Source organism: Macaca fascicularis, chromosome 1, assembly GCF_037993035.2.
Source record: "Macaca fascicularis isolate 582-1 chromosome 1, T2T-MFA8v1.1".
In the NCBI taxonomy this organism is placed as follows: Eukaryota; Metazoa; Chordata; class Mammalia; order Primates; family Cercopithecidae; genus Macaca; species Macaca fascicularis.
In genome coordinates, this window is record NC_088375.1 from 218969216 (window position 1) to 218988223 (window position 19008).

At 55.5% G+C, this 19008-nt stretch overlaps 1 protein-coding gene across 3 annotated transcripts in view; it reads left to right on the forward strand.

Moving 5' to 3' along the window:
- EPHA2 (EPH receptor A2) overlaps positions 1 to 13062 on the forward strand; it is a 31487-nt gene extending 18425 nt beyond the window's left edge. For 2 of the 3 annotated variants that reach the window (XM_045379789.3, XM_065529432.2), the window contains exons 6-18: positions 1620 to 1735; positions 2213 to 2366; positions 2818 to 2917; positions 3442 to 3497; positions 3748 to 3873; positions 3986 to 4174; positions 4921 to 4982; positions 5085 to 5294; positions 5549 to 5698; positions 7007 to 7200; positions 7838 to 7993; positions 12069 to 12147; positions 12278 to 13062. In XM_045379789.3, coding sequence (XP_045235724.2) covers positions 1620 to 1735; positions 2213 to 2366; positions 2818 to 2917; positions 3442 to 3497; positions 3748 to 3873; positions 3986 to 4174; positions 4921 to 4982; positions 5085 to 5294; positions 5549 to 5698; positions 7007 to 7200; positions 7838 to 7993; positions 12069 to 12147; positions 12278 to 12313 — 1628 coding nt within the window. In that variant the 3' untranslated portion in view covers positions 12314 to 13062. Of the gene's footprint in view, positions 1 to 1619; positions 1736 to 2212; positions 2367 to 2817; positions 2918 to 3441; positions 3498 to 3747; positions 3874 to 3985; positions 4175 to 4920; positions 4983 to 5084; positions 5295 to 5548; positions 5699 to 7006; positions 7201 to 7837; positions 7994 to 12068 lie in introns of all 3 variants that reach the window. The other variant, XM_045379793.3, reaches the window with a different exon arrangement.
- Positions 13063 to 19008: the final 5946 nt, after the last annotated feature.

The following is a 19008-nucleotide window of genomic DNA, read 5'->3' on the forward strand; positions in this document are numbered from 1 at the left end:
TGCCACCACACACAGCTAATTTTTTGTATTTTTAGTAGAGACGGGGTTTCATTATGTTGGCCAGGCTGGTCTTGATCGCCTGACCTCGTGATCTGCCTGCCTCAGCCTCCCAAAGTGCTGAGATTACAGGCATGAGTCACTGTGCCCAGCCTGCAATTTTTATTTGTTTATTTTTTTTAGGTCATCACCTGTCGTTAGTGTTGGTGTATTTTATGTGTGGCCCAAGACAATTTTTCTTCCATTATGGCCCATAGAAGCTGAAAGATTGGACATCCCTGCTCTAGAGCTGCTTCTGAGCTCTGTGACTGTGGGCAGGTTACTTAACCTCTCTGGGCCTCAGTGTTCTCACCTGTAAAGTGGGATAATAATTGAGGATTGAGGCCGGGTATGGTGGCTTACACCTGTAATCCCAGCACTTTGGGAGGCTGAGGTGGGCAGATCACCTGAGGTCGAGAGTTCGAGACCAGCCTGACCAACATGGAGTAAACCCCATCTCTACTAAAAATACAAAAAATTAGCCAGGTGTGGTGGTACATGCCTGTAATCCCAGCTACTTGGGAGGCTGAGACAGGAGAATCACTTGAACCTGGGGAGCGGAGGTTGCAGTGAGCTGAGATCGTACCATTGCACTCCAGCCTGGGCAACAAGAGCAAAACTCCGTCTCAAAAGAAAAAAAAAAAAAAAAGCAAGCATGCAGCAAAAGTTAGTTCTTCTTTAAGAGAGAGAAAAAAAAGATAGCATTCAGCAAAAGTTATTTCTTCTTCTTCTTCTTTTTTTTTTTTTTGAGACAGAGTTTTGCTCTTGTTGCCCGGGCTGGAGTGCAATGGCACGATCTCGGTTCACCGCAACCTCTGCCTCCTGGGTTCAAGCTATTCTCCTGTCTCAGCCTCCCGAGTAGCTGGGATTACAGGCATGCGCCACCACACCCAGCTAATTTTGTATTTTTAGTAGAGACGGGGTTTCTTCATGTTGGTCAAGCTGGTCTCGAACTCACAACCTCAGGTGATCCTCCCGCCTCGGCCTCCCACAGTGCTGGGATTACAGGTGTAAGTCACCGTGCCTGGCCTTTTATTATTATTATTATTTATTCTCTAGTAAATATGGGACGCCTCTGATGTGCCAGCCCCTGTGATGGGGACAGGGTGGAGGCCTGGGACTCAGGTCCTGTGCTCCGGAACTGGAAGTTTAGGATCCTAGACTGGGATCTAAAGAGCCTGGGAGCTGGGTGTGGTGACCACGCCCATAATCCCAGCATTTTGGGAGGCTGAGGCAGGAGGATTGCTTGAGCTCAGGCATTTGAGACCAGCATGGGCAGCATAGGGAGACCCCATCTCTACAAAACATACAAAAATTAGCCAGGTACAGTAGCACGTGTCTGTAGCCCCAGCTATTCAGGAAGCTGAGGCAGGAGGATCACTTGAGCACAGGAGTTCGAAGCTATAGTGAGCCGAGATCGTGCCACTGCACTCGAGCCTGGGTGACAGAGCGAGATCCTATCTCAAAAAAATAAAAGAATCTGGGCTGTGGAGGATCTGGCTCCACGTCCACTTGTCCCCCACAAACCCTGCCTGCCCGCAGGCAGCTTCTTACCTGCTTCCCCCACTGCCTGTCCTGCCCAGAGCCCCCCAAGGTGAGACTGGAGGGCCGCAGCACCACCTCGCTTAGCGTCTCCTGGAGCATCCCCCCGCCGCAGCAGAGCCGCGTGTGGAAGTACGAGGTCACCTACCGCAAGAAGGTAACTCCCAGAGGGTCGGGGCTGGCTCTAGCTGGGCCGAGAGCAGGGGACAGGCTGGTCACATAGATGCTCACCAAACCACCCAGCCATCTGAAGAAGCACTCTTCTGCAGATGGGGAAACTGAGACCTGGGGTCTGCCAGGGGGTTACATCTCCCAAGGCAGCACAGCAGAGATTTGTAGGAGAGAAGACATGGTGTCCTTGGAAGAGGCAGTCAGGGTGAGGACAGGGGCAGAATTTGGGGACCCCACACAGCTCGGTTTGAGTTTGAGTCCTGGGTCATGCATTTAGTGGTTCTGACCTTGAGTGAGTCACTTAATTCTGAGTCTCAGTTTCCTCCTCTGTAAGAAGAGCCTCAAGTTTGCTAACAAAGGCAAGCCACCTTGCTAGCTCAGGGTGGTCTCCAGTGGGCTGAGCCAAGGCCCCTGCCCTGCCCTGCCCTCACTGCCTGCTCCTCTGCCTGCCACCCACCCACAGGGAGACTCCAACAGCTACAATGTACGCCGCACCGAGGGTTTCTCCGTGACCCTGGACGACCTGGCTCCGGACACCACCTACCTGGTCCAGGTGCAGGCACTGACGCAGGAGGGCCAGGGGGCCGGCAGCAAGGTGCACGAATTCCAGACACTGTGTGAGTTGGGGGACCCTGGGCATGGACTGGGCCAGGGCCCAGAACCAAGTAATTGAGACATCTTGGGAAAGGAAGTGAATCAAAGAACTTAGAAATGCCCCTTTCTCCGTCAGCCCTTCGGGGACTGCCCCCAGGCCTGGGGACAGGGAAGCATGGAGGGCTGAGGGGTGGAGGAGCTGGGATGTGAATTCACGACAGTGATGTGAGGAAGTTCAAATCCGCATCGCAGAAAGAGCCAGAGCTTTGAGCCTCACACGCCTGCAGTACCTCCTGTGAGACCTTTGGGAAGGCCTCCGCTTGACCGTCTGTGAAATGGGACTAAGTACCCTCTGGAGCCTTCCCAAGTGCAAAAGTGCAAGCACCCAGCACACAGTGGGGGCCCAGGTGTCTTGGGTGCAGCGCAGGTGTTGCTGAGATTTGTGATTTGTCATCACCTGATTTCTTCCACCAGCCCCGGAGGGATCTGGCTCCTTGGCGGTGATTGGCGGTGTGGCTGTCTGTGTGGTCCTGCTTCTGCTGCTGGCAGGAGTTGGCTTCTTTATCCACCGCAGGTTCGTCAGAGCCCATACCCTGGCTCCTCATGGGCTTGGGTGGGAAAATGGGGCAGGAACCTCCGTTTCCTCATCTGAACCATGGGGCCCATAGGACGCTAGTCGAGTCTAATCCCTGCCTCTGGATGGTGCGAGGATATACGAGCCGGAGTGAAGTGCCTGGCACGCGGCGGGGCCAGGACACGGGCTTCATTACCTCTGCTCTTGTTTTTAATGATGTGTCCACACTTCCTCCGGACACGCAGGCAGGAAACCCCGGGTAGCTGTAATGGGAATGCCTTCCTCACCGCTGCTTAAGGGGCCATTCTGGGGCCTAGATCCCGGGGAGGGAGTCCTGGCTCACTCCACCCGCCTTCTCTGCACCCTCAGCCCTGAGAGTGGAGCTTGGGCAGCGACGGCGGGGACTGGGCTGCGTTCTGAGCACCCCAGGTCCCCCTCGGACCAAAGTAGGGTCAGGAGGCTTCCCTGGCCGGAGCAGACCTCACTGACCTCCCTGCATTTGGTTCCCTGTGGGGCTGTTTCAGGAGGAAGAACCTGCGTGCCCGCCAGTCCCCGGAGGACGTTTACTTCTCCAAGTCAGGTGAGATGCAGCCCCCGCTCCAGGCCCAGCCCTGCCGGCACCGTCCCCAGCTCTGTGGGGGAGGTGGGGGCAGCCAGGATGTTCCCAGCTCACTGAGGTTGGGCCACAGGCTTCCGTGGGCAGCTCTGAGGGGTCCATCCCCCACAGCCTCGTCTAAGTCTCTGAAGATCACGTGACCTTCTCTGACTCCAGGGCACCCCCCATGGGGCCCCTCCTGAGCTGCCTGTGACCCCACCTCTTCTCCTTCCAGAACAACTGAAACCCCTGAAGACATACGTGGACCCACACACATATGAGGACCCCAACCAAGCTGTGTTGAAGTTCACCACCGAGATCCATCCGTCCTGTGTCACTCGGCAGAAGGTGATCGGAGCAGGTGAGGTCGGCCCACTGCCGAGGGGCCCTGAGGAGGCAGTGGTGGTGACACAGGGTGGGAGCCCTCGTGCCGGGCCTGACTGGGGCGCTCCCCTGACCCTGCCTGCCCACAGGAGAGTTTGGGGAGGTGTACAAGGGCACGCTGAAGACATCCTCGGGGAAGAAGGAGGTGCCCGTGGCCATCAAGACGCTGAAAGCTGGCTACACAGAGAAGCAGCGAGTGGACTTCCTTGGTGAGGCTGGCATCATGGGCCAGTTCAGCCATCACAACATCATCCGCCTGGAGGGCGTCGTCTCCAAATGTGAGGCTTGGGGCCTGCCCACATGGGGTGGAGAGGGGCCACCTAGCAGAGGCTCTGTCTGTGACTGTGCCCACCTCTCCTATACCTGTGCCCACCTTCCCCCATACCTGCACCCACCTCGTCTACACCTGTGCCCACCTCTCCCCATACCTGCACCCACCTCCCCTACACCTGTGCCCACCTTCCCCCCATACCTGCACCCACCTTCTCTATACCTGTGCCCACCTCCTCTACACCTGCACCCACCTCCTCTATACCTGTGCCCACCTCCTCTACACCTGCACCCACCTCCCCAATACCTGAGCCCACCTCTCCCCATACCTGTGCCCACTCCACCTGTGCCCACCTTTCCCCATACCTGTACCCACCTCCTCTACACCTGTGCCCACCTGTCCCTGATACCTGCACCCATCTCCTCCCTAACACCTGTGCCCACCTCTCCCCATACCTGTGCCCACTCCTCCACCCATGTTCATCTTTCCCCACACCTGTGCCCTCCTCTCCCCATACCTGTACCCACCCTTCCCCACACCTGTTCCCACCTCTTCTCACACCTGTGCCCACCTCTCCTACACCTGTGCCCACCTTGCCCCATACCTGTGCCCACCTCTCCCACATGCCCGGGTGCACTTACCTCTCACCTGTACCCACCTCTCCCACACGCCCTGGCCCACTTACCTCTCACCTGTGCCCACCTCTCCCACATGCCCGGGTGCACTTACCTCTCACCTGTGCCCCCCCCACAGACAAGCCCATGATGATCATCACTGAGTTCATGGAGAACGGGGCCCTGGACAAGTTCCTTCGGGTAAGGATGTGGGTTATGGGGCGGGCATGCCTGGTCATGGGGCCTAGGGCTGGCCTGGCAGGTTCAGGGCTGGCCTGCAACTGAGTGCCCATACTCTGGCAGGAGAAGGATGGCGAGTTCAGTGTGCTGCAGCTGGTGGGCATGCTGCGGGGCATCGCAGCTGGCATGAAGTACCTGGCCAACATGAACTATGTGCATCGTGACCTGGCTGCCCGCAACATCCTCGTCAACAGCAACCTGGTCTGCAAGGTGTCTGACTTTGGCCTGTCCCGCGTGCTGGAGGACGACCCCGAGGCCACCTACACCACCAGTGTGAGTTGGGGAAGGGGACCTCAAGGGAGAAGCAGCCTTCGCCCTGCCTGGTGTCCTCTCGCCTGTATTTCTGGGCATGGGCTTCAGGAGGTGGAACACCTGTAGGAGTCCAGGGAGGGGTCCTGGGGCCTGGTTGCAATGGTCCTGGGGCCAGCCAGAGGGGATAGTGGTGACTAGGCCTGGGTTCCCTGCAGGGTGGCAAGATCCCGATCCGCTGGAGGGGATAGTGGTGACTAGGCCTGGGTTCCCTGCAGGGTGGCAAGATCCCGATCCGCTGGACGGCTCCGGAGGCCATTTCCTACCGCAAGTTCACCTCTGCCAGTGACGTGTGGAGCTTTGGCATTGTCATGTGGGAGGTGATGACCTATGGCGAGCGGCCCTACTGGGAGCTGTCCAACCATGAGGTGGGTGCCCTTGCCCTCCCCAGACCTGCCCGGACCTGAACTCAAGCCTTTACTCATCTGAAACTCCAGGGGCTGGGCAGAGGAGAGTTTAGACAAACCTTCTTAGGTTTGCTCCATAAATGTTTCTTTTTTTTTTTTTTCTGGAGACAGAGTTTTGCTCATGTCACCCAGGCTGGAGTGCAATGGCATGATCTCGGCTCACTGCAACCTCCACCTCCCAGGTTCAAGCAATTCTCCTGCCTCAGCCTCCCGAGTATCTGGGATTACAGGCATGCGCCACCACACCCAGCTAATTTTTGTATTTTTAGTAGAGATGGGGTTTCACTATGTTGGCCAGGCTGGTCTCTATCTCCTCACCTCAAGTGATCCACCTGCCTCCACCTCCCAAAGTGCTGGGATTACAGGCGTAAACCACCGCACCCAGCCCCGTAAATATTTCTTGAGGATCTACTGCGTGCCAGGCCTTGTGCTCGGTTCCAGGAGCTGGGTCAGAGAGTGCAGAGATGAAACAAGGAGTGGGGTGTGCGTGTGTATCCGTGTGTCCATGCGTGTGTGTGCATCCATGTGTGTGCACATGTGCATGCATGCATGTGTGTGTGTGTCTGTGTGCTTGGTGCCTTATTCAGCCTGGTGACCTGGGAAGCTTCTCAGAAGAGGTCACATCTCTGCCAAGACCAAGGGCACTATAAGGCAGCCAGATGAAGAGAAGGAGGAGAAGAGAGATGGGAGGGAGGCTGGGCTAAGGGCACACAGTATGGCTGCTACCTGGTGCCCTGTGAGGGAGCAGGGTCCCTTCTAGCTGGGAGCCATGGCACATGCCTGTAATGCTAGCACTTTGGGAGGCTGAGGCAGGAGTATCACTTGAGCTCAGGAATTCGAAACCATCCTGGACAACATGATGAAACCCCATCTGCACAAAAAATTTAAAAATTAGCCAAGCGTGGTGGCACGTGCCTGTAGTCTCAGCTACTCAGGAGGCAGAGGTGGGAGGATCATTTGAGCCCAGGAGGCTGAGGCTGCCATGAGGTTTGATAGTGCCACTGCACTCTAGACTAGGTGACAGACTGAGACCCTGTCTCGGTCAAAAAAAAAAAAAGTCCCTTCCAGTGAACTCTGGCCACAGCCTCTTAGGCATTTGCCCTTTGGGCAGCTCTGAAGGTTGGGTGTCAGCTCAAGAAAGACCCTTCCCGTCTGTTTCTGGGATGTTCCTGTTTCCCTTCCCTCCGAAGCCCACTTCCGTAGGCTGGAGGCTGTATAGGGTTTCAGTGGCTTTCTGCAACAACACCCCTGACCTTCATGCCCCGCCAGGTGATGAAAGCAATCAACGATGGCTTCCGGCTCCCCACGCCCATGGACTGCCCCTCCGCCATCTACCAGCTCATGATGCAGTGCTGGCAGCAGGAGCGTGCCCGCCGCCCCAAGTTTGCTGACATCGTCAGCATCCTGGACAAGCTCATCCGTGCCCCTGACTCCCTCAAGACCCTGGCTGACTTCGACCCCCGGTGAGTTCTGTGCCCTCTGCCTATGATGACCCCAATTTCCCTTCTGCAGACTCCTGAACCACTTCGGTAGAGTGGCCACCCAGGGGAAGTTGAGGGGTGCTGGGGGCTCAGAGGTTATATGTGGACTTGACTTAGACTGGACACGATGACCCCGGAAATCCTAATAGGAGCAACCAGCTTATGTTGAGGGTGCAGGGCACTGTGTGAACAGTTAATACATTTTCATTCATTTAAGCAACGTACGAGATGAGTCCTCTTCTACAAAATTATCCTCATTTTGTAGAAGAGGAAACTGAGACACAGGGTGATTGAATATCTTACATAGCTGGAAGTGGTCAGGCTGGGATCGTGACCTCGGGATCTGGAATCTCCGCTCGTAGCGTTTTATGATCTGGTAGTTATTGGTGGTGGTCCTGTTAGTAGGAGTGGAGGGGCAGCAGTAGTTACAGATGCTGAGGGCTCCCAACATGCCAGGAGGTCTCATTGAACCCTATGTGACTGGGCTTCCCCGTTGCCCAGATAAGGAAACCGAGGCACGGGGCAGCTGAGTCAATCATCCAGGTTAGGGAGCAGCAGGCGCGGGGCCCAGGGTGGACTGGGTTCTGCAGCCCCTCACCTGCAGTGCTTCCGGTTGCAGGGTGTCTATCCGGCTCCCCAGCACAAGTGGCTCGGAGGGGGTGCCCTTCCGCACGGTGTCCGAGTGGCTGGAGTCCATCAAGATGCAGCAGTATACGGAGCACTTCATGGCGGCCGGCTACACTGCCATCGAGAAGGTGGTGCAGATGACCAACGAGTGAGTCAGGCCCCTTCCTGTTCCCCCACCACCCCTGCTGCCTCCCACTCCAGAGGCTGCCTCCACGCCCCCCAACCCTCTTCCCTGCCCCTCAATGCTCCTCTCTTCGTTCTTTCTCTTCTGGTAAGAGGCTCCTTGGAAGGCAAGGGCAGAACTCTGCCAGCAGCTGGCAGTTCTGGGCGCCCACTCTCAGCTCCCTCCTCTTCCTACATCCTTTACCAGAGTGGGGAAATAATAGTAACCGTAATCATAATGGTAGCTACTGTTTACTGAGGGCTGTGTGCTGTCTCTGCTTGAGCACTTTGAATGAGAACCCAGCAGGGTGAGTCCTGTTAACAGGTGAGAAACAGGTGCAGGTGAGAAACAGATGCAGAGAAGTGCAGTGACCCGCCCAGGGTCCCACAGCCACTAGGGGCAGAGCAGGATTCCAGCCCCAGTCAGTCGGGGTCCCAGAGCCCAGGGATCAGAGAGGTCACTGGTAGACAAACAGGCTGAGATGTTACCAGCTTGCCTGAGGTCACACAGCCAGCTTGGGGCAGTCTTCTCCAAGATGCCCTACTTGCTGCCCAGGGGAGAGTTGAACCCCTGGCCTACCCCTGGCACCTCTCTCCATTTGGTTGGCTCTCAGCCTGCAGTCCCACCTGCTGAGAAGTGCCACGTACTCCCTGCTGGCCCTGGGTTTGGCCCTTTGTCTAGCTGCCCCATGGGAGCTCTTCTCTCCGTCCCAGCTCCAGCACTGAGACTTTTCCCGGCATGGCCTTGGCACAGACACCTCCTCCTGTCCCAGGAGGGGGAAGACACTATCCTCTTAGCCTTTTGTGCCTCTAAAAATAGTGGCGGGTTTCAACAACCCAGCTTGTGCATGGCCCAAGGTCATGGTGGGAGCAGACCCCGAGGCTGGGAGGTTTTGGGAACTGTATGGATGGGATGACCTGGGCCTCCCATGGTTCTGGGTCACAGAAGTTCTGGGATTTGAGCCTGTTCATGAACATTCTCTAGGGCCTTTGGAAACTGCTCAGCTGGGCTTCCAACCTGCTAGCCAAGGCCACAGTCCCTCTCAGGGGACAGTCCGTGATGGGAAGCAGGCAGGGACAGAGCTGACCAGAGGGAGGCAGGGAGACGTAGGGAGGGGAGATGGATCACAGGATATCTTTTGCTGCCAGCCAGTGCAGCAGGACTACAGACTTGGGCTCTGCACACATGCCTGGGTTCAAGTCCCGCATCTGTCACTTCCTAGTGGGTGACCTTGATCAAGTTTGATGGGATTGCATGGGTGCAGTGCAGATGACACGCCTGGTATACAGTAGGCGCTAAATCCTTGTTGCTCTCCTCTTTTCCTCCACTCCCTTGCTTTCCTCCTCTAGTGCTGTGCAAATGACCCCTCCTTTTCTCCTTTTCCCTGGGAACATCCACAAGACCCTTTGCCCCTCCAGGGGCTCCCACCAAGGACAACACAGCCTCTCTTCTGGTGACCAGAGCTGAGGGCAAGGAGAAGTGCTTATAGGAAACACATGTTCTTAGAGGCTTCCCTAAATAGCTCGGGGTGCTCCTCGCCAATTCCTTTCCCACGAGCAGGGATGGGGCAGTCTTGGACGGAGGGAGGCTGTGTGTGTATATGTGAGTGCTGCAGTGTGCGTTGTTGTGAAAGGGCCTGGATAAAGGCAGGAAGTCATTCGCTCTCCCCCCCACCAGCCGCTGGTGCTCAGAGCTGGGGCCTGCAGGCCTCCTCCTTCTCCTCTGCCTCTTTTCAAATAAATGGGGATCTCAAAGGACTTTTTAAAACCTGAAGCCTGGGTCTACACACGCCATGGGTCCCAATGGGAGACTTCGAGCTGGTTGCAGGGGAATGTGTGCCCTTCCCATTGGGATCAGGATTTAGGCTTCAGTGTCCCATCCCCTCCCCTTCTGAACCTCCTGCCTCCTTGAGTCCCTCCCAGGGGACCAGCTGCCTGTTCCTCTGGGGTCCCTCAGCCACTGTCTCTTCTCCATTTGTGCTATTTTGGAGTCAGTTGGGTTTCTAGCTAGACTAGTGGTCCCAGATGTTTTGTGAGCAGCTGATGAAAGGGGTGGATGTTGCACCCCGGAAAAATAGCCCAATCCCAGGCTCTGTCTAGAGCTGGGACTGCAGCATCTGCATCCTGTGTGGGGGTCGAGGGCACAGGTTGTAGATCTTAGGGTCTCCAGAGTCCTTGGCATAGGCTTGGTACTGAAGGAATGCTTGCTGAATGAATGAATGATCTGACGCGTGAGGCTCTAGGAGCCATTTCTCACTCCCGTCTCCCTGCACCCAGGGCCAGAACACAGTAGGAACTCACCGAGTATATGGCCTTGGAGTTTTCTACACAGGGCTTCAGAAGCAAACTGTGTTCCCGTCCTGTGAGATTAACCACTGCTGTTTGCAAGAGGGACCAGAGGTGGCCCAGCAACGGCCCAATCTCTGCTAAAGCATTCATTCGCTCATTCATTCATGCAGCTGACACTCCTTGGGGACCTACTATGTGCCAGGTCTATCCTGGACCCTGGGCAGGGGTGGGGGCGGGAGCAGGGGCTGTGGGGGTGATGGGCCCAGATGACGAGGTCTCAGCACTTGTCCTCCTGGAGCTTACAACCCACTGGTTCTTCAACCGGATGTCAGGTTTCTTCTGGGATTCAACCAAATGCAGACTCCCTGCTCCGCCTGTGGAACTGCAAATCTGGGGTTGGGCCAGGGTCCTGTCTCCTTCTCCATGGTCTGAGCGCTTGTCCAGGGGCCATAATTCAAGACCTTCAAGTGTGTGGGAAAATGCTGCTTTTTCAGCACCTCCAACAGGTTAGAAACGTCCCGTGTGGGTAGCATAGGAAGTTCTCCCAAGTGTCCCGGCCTTCCTGCTGCTGAGGGAGCATTAGCCTCTGCTGGAGGTCCCGGAGTCCCCCCCACTCAGCTGGGTCTGCCCTTCCCTGCTCTGCGCCTGTCCCGGGGCTCCCGAAGCCTGTGGGAAAGTCATGTCTGCAGAACTGCAACTAGAATCTTGCATCATATAATTAGCTCCCTTTACAGCCAAAAGACGGCCCGTAAAAACCTGGGTGTTTTCATGGATTTGGGCTAGTGGGTGAGGACGGTGGAGGAGAAAGCTCCCAAAGTGAGTAATAAATGCCCTCCTCACAGGTTCCTGGGAGCATAAGTGATTTCATGAGGGGACGGAGGGGCATAGAAGGGGGGCCCAGGAGAGTGTGTACCCTGTGGGGGTGGGAAAGCTGGGCTGTGGGCTCCTGGGCACATCTGTCCACCTGGAACTGATGCTGCCTTCTCCTTCGGCCGCTGGTTTTGAGGCTTCTCGCCCTCCAGATGGACAGTAGCTCCCATTTGACACGGGAGGAGACTGAGGTTCCCCCAAGGGAAGACATCTTCCTAGTCACTGGATCTGGTGACCTGCAAGCTTCACCCATGGAGACTCGCGGAGTTGAACCCTTCAAGTATTTCCCGAGTCCTTCCTTCATGACCAGCAGTGGGAACTTGGAAGGAGTGGGGGAGAAATGAGGCAGTGGGTGGGAAGAGACCTTGGGCAGAGAGGCTTTGAGCGACATCCCTAGAGAGTTCCTGGGAAGGAGGCCTGAGCTGGGGGCACTGGGGACAGACTGGGGGTGAGGGGAGGGGAGGCATTTGTTCATAGCTGGTTTGATTCCCAGCTCTTCCACCTCCTAGCTGTGTGACCTTGGACAAGTCACTTCACCTCTCTGACCTCAGTTCTTTAATCTGCAAAATGGGGATGAAAAGAGCACCTGCCTCACAGATAATTCAGAAGATTTGATTTATTTTTATTTTTTAAAGCATCGTACAGAGTTGAGGCTTCTGTCGTTTTCCTAACTTTGTTGATGATGGGCCACCTTGGCAAGCTTCTAGGCTGTGGCTCCTTCTCCCAGGCCTACCTAACCAGAGCTCTCTTGCCCTACAGGTCCCCAAGGCCCCCTCTCCACCCTCCTCCTCTGCTTCCCTCCACTCCCCTCCCCTGCCGCCCACCGAGTCCTGTCCCTGCCCAGCCCGGCCCCCTCCCCTGCTCTAGCCCCTAACTCTCCCTCTCTCCCTCCGGGCCCACAGCGACATCAAGAGGATTGGGGTGCGGCTGCCCGGCCACCAGAAGCGCATCGCCTACAGCCTGCTGGGACTCAAGGACCAGGTGAACACGGTGGGGATCCCCATCTGAGCCTCGATAGGGCCTGGAGCCCCATCGGCCAAGAATACTTGAAGACACAGAGTGGCCTCCTGCTGTGCCATGCTGGGCCACTGGGGACCTTATTTATTTCTAGTTCTTTCCTACTGATACCCCCTGCAACTTCTGCTGAGGGGTCTCGGATGACACCGTGGCCTGAACTGAGGAGACGACCGTGGATACTGGGCCGGGCCGTCTTTCCCTGCGAGGCACACACAGCAGAGCACTTAGCAGGCACCGCCACGCCCCAGCATCCCTGGAGCAGGAGCCCCGCCACAGCCTTCGGACAGACAGAGGATATTCCCAAGCCGACCTCCCCTTCGTCTTCTCCCACATGAGGCCATCTCAGGAGATGGGGGGGCTTGGCCCAGTGCCAAGTGAACAGGGTACCTCAAGCTCCATTTTCTCACACTAAGAGGGCAGACCGTGAACTTGACTGGGCGAAACCCAAAGCGGTCCCCGTCCCTCTAGTGCCTTCTTTAGACACTCGGGCCCCGTCCTCATCCCTGACTGGCCAAACCCTTGCTTTCCTGGGCCTTTGCAAGATGCTTGGTTGTGTTGAGGTTTTTAAATATATATTTTGTACTTTGTGGAGAGAATGTGTGTGTGTGGCAGGGGCTCCCGTCAGGGCTGGGGACAGAGGGTGGCCTGTGTCAAACATTCCTGAGCTGGGGACCCGGGGGCCGGTGCTGCAGGAGTGTCCTGCCCATGCCCCAGTTGGCCCCATCTCTCATCCCTGTAGATAGCAGGTTCTATTCTGTCAGTGTTAATGATTTTGTTTTGTTGAAAATTTTTTTCGAATCTTAATTTATTATTTTTTTTATATTTATTGTTAGAAAATGACTTATTTCTGCTCTGGAATAAAGTTGCAGATGATTCAAACTGATCTTGGCTGTCAGTCTTGGGAAAAGCAGTGGGGTCTCAGAGCTTCCTGAGTGGGAGTTGAGGGGTTGAGGGTTCCCCCCAAACACCGAGTGTTTAAACAGAGATTCGTGCACAAGGCAGACACATCACTTAACCCTGGGAGCAGGTGTGGGTGGGAGGTGGGCAGGGGGCCAGGAAGCAGGTTTTGCCGAGCCCGGCCTCCATGCCAGCAGGCCCCAATCACCTTTGATCTCCAGGCTGCTCAGTTTTCTGGAGGATTGGGAGGTAGGAGAAAGCAAGAGCCGCCATCAGCTTCCCTCCCACGGCTCCCCGGAGCTGTCGAAATAGATCCTTCAACCATCCACGTATGGCTCTGAGGTTTACACAAGCTTTTCACAGGTTTCGGCTTGTTGGAACCTCAACACTTTGTTATGAGTTTTGTGGGCGGCCCCATTTCACAGAAAAGGAAAATCAAGCTGGAGCCCAGCAACTGGACTTGCTCAAGGCCACACAGCAAGTTAGGGGCAGAGGCCAGAATTGAAAGCAGGGTCAGAAATCTCAGTGGGATGCTTTTCTCTTAGATGAGGAAATGGAGTCTCAGAGACACGCAGCGACTTGCCCAAAGTCACACAGCAGTCTCAAGAAAAGTCAGAGTTCTAATTTCTCTCTTTTTTTTTTTTGAGACGGAGTCTCACTCTGTCGCCAGGCTGGAGTGCAGGGGTGCGATCTTGGCTTGCTGCAACTTCCGCCTCCCGGGTTCAAGCAATTCTCCTGCCTTAGCCTCCTGAGTAGCTGGAACTATAGGCGCGTGCCACCACACCCAGCTAATTTTTGTATTTTTAGTAGAGATGGGGTTTCACCGCGTTGGCCAGGATGGTCTCGATCTCTTGACCTTGTGATCTGCCCACCTCTGCCTCCCAAAGTGCTAAGATTACAGGCGTGAGCCACTGCGCCCGGCACCAGCGTCCTAATTTCAAACCTGAGCCTTCTCCACTCTACCGGGTTGCAGCCCTGCAGGTCAGAGGTCATTCATATCGGGGGTTAGTTAGGAAGATGTCAAACACAGGTCACCAGGAACGTAACCAGGGAGCAGAGATGATCTGAGGCCCAGGAGGAAGACTTCCTGGAGGAGGTGGTCCCAGAGCTGAGACCTCAGGGACTACTAGGAGTTAACCAGCGAAGCCAAGGGAGGGTGATGCAGAGTGAGGCGCGGGGGCGTGAAACCACATGGTTGTGCAAGGGAACCACAAGCAATTTGGTGTTATTAAGGCATGACGTGAGGTGCTGGAGAGGTCTCTAGGGCCTTGTAAAGCAGGCCTAGGAGTGGGGATTTCAAGCTGAGAGCAATAAGGAGTCACTGAAGGTTTCAAGCAGGGAGTGGCATGATTGTTGTCACTGGTAGAGGCAGGTCTGGAACCCAGAGCTCCTGACTCTCAGCCGGGAGCTTCGGGGAGATAAAGGAGAGGCGCTGGCGAAGTCGGGAGGGTGTTCGGCCTGCCCTGGGGTCTCAAGGCTGGCACGCTCTGCCTTGACCCCCGCTGCTGCAGGAGAGCTGCCTCCCTCTGGGTCCTGGCCCACTGGGCATCCATGAGACATCTGACCGCCTGTGTCAGGTGTGGCTGGGGTTGGCTGAGCCTTGGGAGTGCAGGGAGCACCTGGCTGGGCCTTCCTCCCATTAGTGTTGGGCCACCTGAGTGTACTGGGCATGATTGCTGAGTCAGACCTTCCTGGTGCCTGACCCTGGCCTGGCCTGACCCAGGTGGCCACAGTAGCTCTGCGGCTGGGCTATGGCTACTATCGCTACCACTGACAAAGCTGTTGGCCCAGTAGGGAGTAAGCCTGCAGCTTGCAAACCCACAGCAATCTGGGCTATGAGGGCACGTCAAGACCAGGCTTGAGTCCCATTCCCAAAGCAACTCGGCCATGGCCCTGCTGATGAGCAGGAATGAGAGCAGGAAGTGGCTCAGCATTGGGAGAGGTGGCCTCATGTGCTCTCTCCCTTGAAGTCCTGGACATAAGGCCCTTCAAGGGCATGTGAGAACGCATAAACCTGTGGGCCACAGACAGGTCCGATGCTCAAAACCCAGTGAGCAGCTGTCTGCAGTCTCCAATGGACCCTGCAATTGGCAGGAGGGGAAACTTTATTTTTAAATGAAAGCAAATCCAGAGCTGTCTCCTAGAGGGCCTAAATGCAGGAACACTCCTGTAGCAATAAGAACACCCAGCCCACAGATCTTGGTTCCTGAAAACCATTCTCTAATAAAAGAACCAGGGCTCCTTAGAGAAATGGCTGATTCTGGGGCTGAAGCAGGGAAAATACAAGATGAGCTGGGAGCATCTTGGAGCATCAGAGCGTAAAGAAGTGCTCAAAAATAAACAGGTGGGGCTGTGCCAGAGAGACACAGGAGCCAGCCCTAAAGAACTCCCAAGGGCCAAACCTAGAACAAGCTGAGCAACAAAACGATGAGGTATTAGATTAAATCAGAAGTCGAAAATAAATATTCACGAGTCCATACTGACATAAATAAATGATTAAAGGCTGGGTGCAGTGGCTCACACCTGTAATCCCAGCACTTCGAGAGGCCGAGGTGGGTAGATCACTTGAGCTCAGGAGTTTGAGATCGGCTTGGCCAAGATGGCAAAACCCCATCTCTATCAAAAGCACAAAAAATTAACCAGGCATGGTGGCACACGCCTATGGTCCCAGCTACTCAGGATGCTGAGACGGGAGGATCGCCTGAGCCCGGGAGGTGGAGGTTGCAGTGAGCCGAGATTGTGCCACTGCACTTCAGCCTGGGCGACAGAATGAGATCTCATTTAAAAAAAAAAAAAAAAAAGCTTGAATAAATAAATAAGTCGGGGGAGACTAGACAATTCTTCCTTACAGATGAGTTTCAAAGGGGTGGATTCTTTTCCCTCTAGCGGGTAAAGTTACTTCCCCACTGCCTGGACTGTTGACTGGACACCCTTCCAAAGAAAGGCAGTAGGGAAGTATAGAAGGGGTTAAAAAAAATAAGAAAGAAAACGAAAAGCAACTTTACAGTGGAGGAACCTGGCAAACACCACCGTAACCAAGTGATCAAAGTTAATATCATCAGAGAAAAAACAAACAAACCAACTCAGAGCAGAAGGAACACTGAGCTTGAATTGAAGATCAGGTATCAGCAAACACTTACACAAGGCTTTCTGGGCACCACCCACTGTTCTAAGCACTTAGCCTGTGTTTACTTATTTAATTCTTCCAACAGTCCTTCAAGGTAGATATTATTAATATCCCATTTTACAGATTCGAACACCAAGGGGAGGGAGGTTACATAACTGGCCAGAGACGTCCTCTCCCCTCTCCGCCATCATGGACATTTCCCTAGATAAGGTCTGAGAAGCACTGGATCTGGGGAAACTGAGGCACCATAACCTGCCCATGGTCTCCAAATGCCACCACATCCCACACCCCAGGTATCCAGATGGTTTGCTCCTCTGTCCCTTCTCTCAGTGGCCATTTCTTGCTCTATGCCAGGCTGGGCACAAGGTCCACAAAGATGGATAAGGCCTCTGTCTGCCTTCATGGGACTCTTAGTCTGGTGGGGGCAGCAATGGTAATACAGTAGGACCCAGGCTAAGAAGGGGCAGAGCTGGGTGTTATAGGAGCCAGAGGTTAGGACGGAGGGGCACCTGACCCAGCCTAGGAAGTCCGGGCAGGCTGCCTGGAGGAGAAGCCATCCAAGCTGAGGTCAAGGTCAAGTGGGAGTCCACCAGATAGGGGAAGAAGTGTCCCAAAAGAGCCTGGCTCTGACTCCAGACCTCTGTGGGTGGGGCTTGAGTCTCCCCTCTAACATCTGGGTCCCATTTGACCACGACAAGCTTCCTCCACCTCCTATGCCACCCTAACCCCTGGCTGTTGTGTCAGGAGCAGCGTAAGACAGCAACCATGCCCTCATTCCCACCCTGACCAAAACCTTCATTTCCGATTTTAGTTTTCTCTGCTGAGAAGTGGGCCCGCAGCCCTTTCTGGGCTCTGAGCTGCAGGAACCTTGGCAGGCCTTTGATGTATCCAGCAAAGCCCCGAAGGAGGTGAAAGGCAGTGGTGATGGGGGCATTGGGTAGGGAGGTGCCTGCTTTCTCTGCTGCTCCCAGTCTGCATGGCAAGTTAAAACCATGTCACCAGGCACCAGCCTGAGATTTCCTAATTCATTAGCAAATTCTGGAGGGACAGGCAAGCTCTCTGCTCGCCTCCCCATTCACACCTCCTCAGCTCCAGCTGCAGCCCAGGGCCTGGGATGGGGCCTGGGGCACCATAGATGCTGCTAGAACAGGGGCAAATGAATGTGTGTGGGAAGTGCTTGAGTCCTTGGCTCGGGCCCTCTGTGCCTTCACCCATTCTGTGCGTCGTGCCTCCATCGCCCCTCCCTGGAACCATGTCTGGTACCCAGTAGGCCCTCAATAAACATTTGTTCAATAAACAAATGAACTAGGGGGACAAGAACTGGGCTTTTGAGATCCAAGGGCCCTGTGGAGCCGGATATGGGTTCTGGAAACACGGTAAGTGCTGTGCAATGGTCCTGGGCTCCCTCTGGCTGGCCAGGAGGGACCTCAAAAGCTGGTAAGGAGAAGCAGTTGAGTGTTTCTCAACACCTACCATTGTAGGTGGTGGGTGTTGCTTTAGCATTGCCTGTTCCTAGAGGAGTTGCTAACGAATTAGGAAATCTAAGGCTAATGCCTGGCAACACGGTTTTAACTTGCCATGGTGCCAGTGACTCTGCCATGCCAGTGCCCAGCCCAAGACCCACACTGTCTTATGCAAGGTCACAGTGACCCTGAGAGTTATACATTTATCCCCATTTTGGGGACCCTGAGGCTCAGCAAGGTTACAGTATTCAGACCAAGTTCCCACAGCTAGGAGGTGACAGAGCGGCACAGGAGACAAGAGTCAGCTCATCCCACTGCCTGCTGCTCCGTGACACTTGGGGACCTTGGGCTTCTTTTTAGGAAATGGCAGGAAGATCCTTGGACTGGGAAGGGAAGACAGAGGTTCGGTTGGGCGCCTCCTATTGACTTGGCTGTGGACTCCCGGGCATGTCCCTTGGTGTCACAGGGGCTTAGTTTGTCCATCTGTAGTGAGGAAGGCTCCAGGAAGTCTGTCCTGGCTGAGATGAGGGGCCCCTGCCCCCACCACAGAGTTGCCCCCTCCTCACTCCTGGCACCCTCTCCCCAGGCAGCCCTGGGCAGCCCCAGGTAGCCCGGCCAGCAGGCCCCACTCCGGCCCTCTGGGTCTGGCTTTTCAGTTCAAACCGTCAGCCAGTCTCTGTCGGCAGAACCAGACCTAGTTTCTGGGAAGCTGCAGCCACATTCCACCCCTGCCCAGGGTGGGGGCCTCGTTTCTCCCCCTGGGCCCGGGCCCCATTTCAGCAGCCTCATCACATTCCCCACGGCCTCAGCAGCCTAATGGATGGACGGATGCAGTTTCCACACTGGGCTGGCAGAGCAGGCGGCTGCATGATCAGGTCTCCTGCTGAGCGGAGGGGCCTTTCCCCCAGGACCAGGCCTCATGGGCCCCGCCAACCAATTCCAGCATCTGGCCACAGGACACACTTCCCCAGACTCTGCACCCCTCCCCTGTACTCTAATGTGGTCCAGACTCCTGGACCTGCCCTCAGTTCACCATGAGCCCTCGCCCACCCCCCCACATATCCCTCCCTATTTTTGTCTGTGGAAAATGCACCCACCCTTCCAGGCTCAAATCAAATCACCCGTTCTCCAAGAGACCTTTGCAGGCTGGATGCGGTGTCTCACGCCTGTAATCCCAGCACTCTGGGAGGCCAAGGTGGGTGGATCACCTGAGGTCAGGAGTTCGAGACCAGCCTGGCCAACATGGTGAAACCCTGTCTCTACTGAAAATACAAAAGTTAGCTGGGTGTGGTGGCTCGTGCCTGTAATTGTAGCTACTCAGGAGGCTGAGGCACTAGA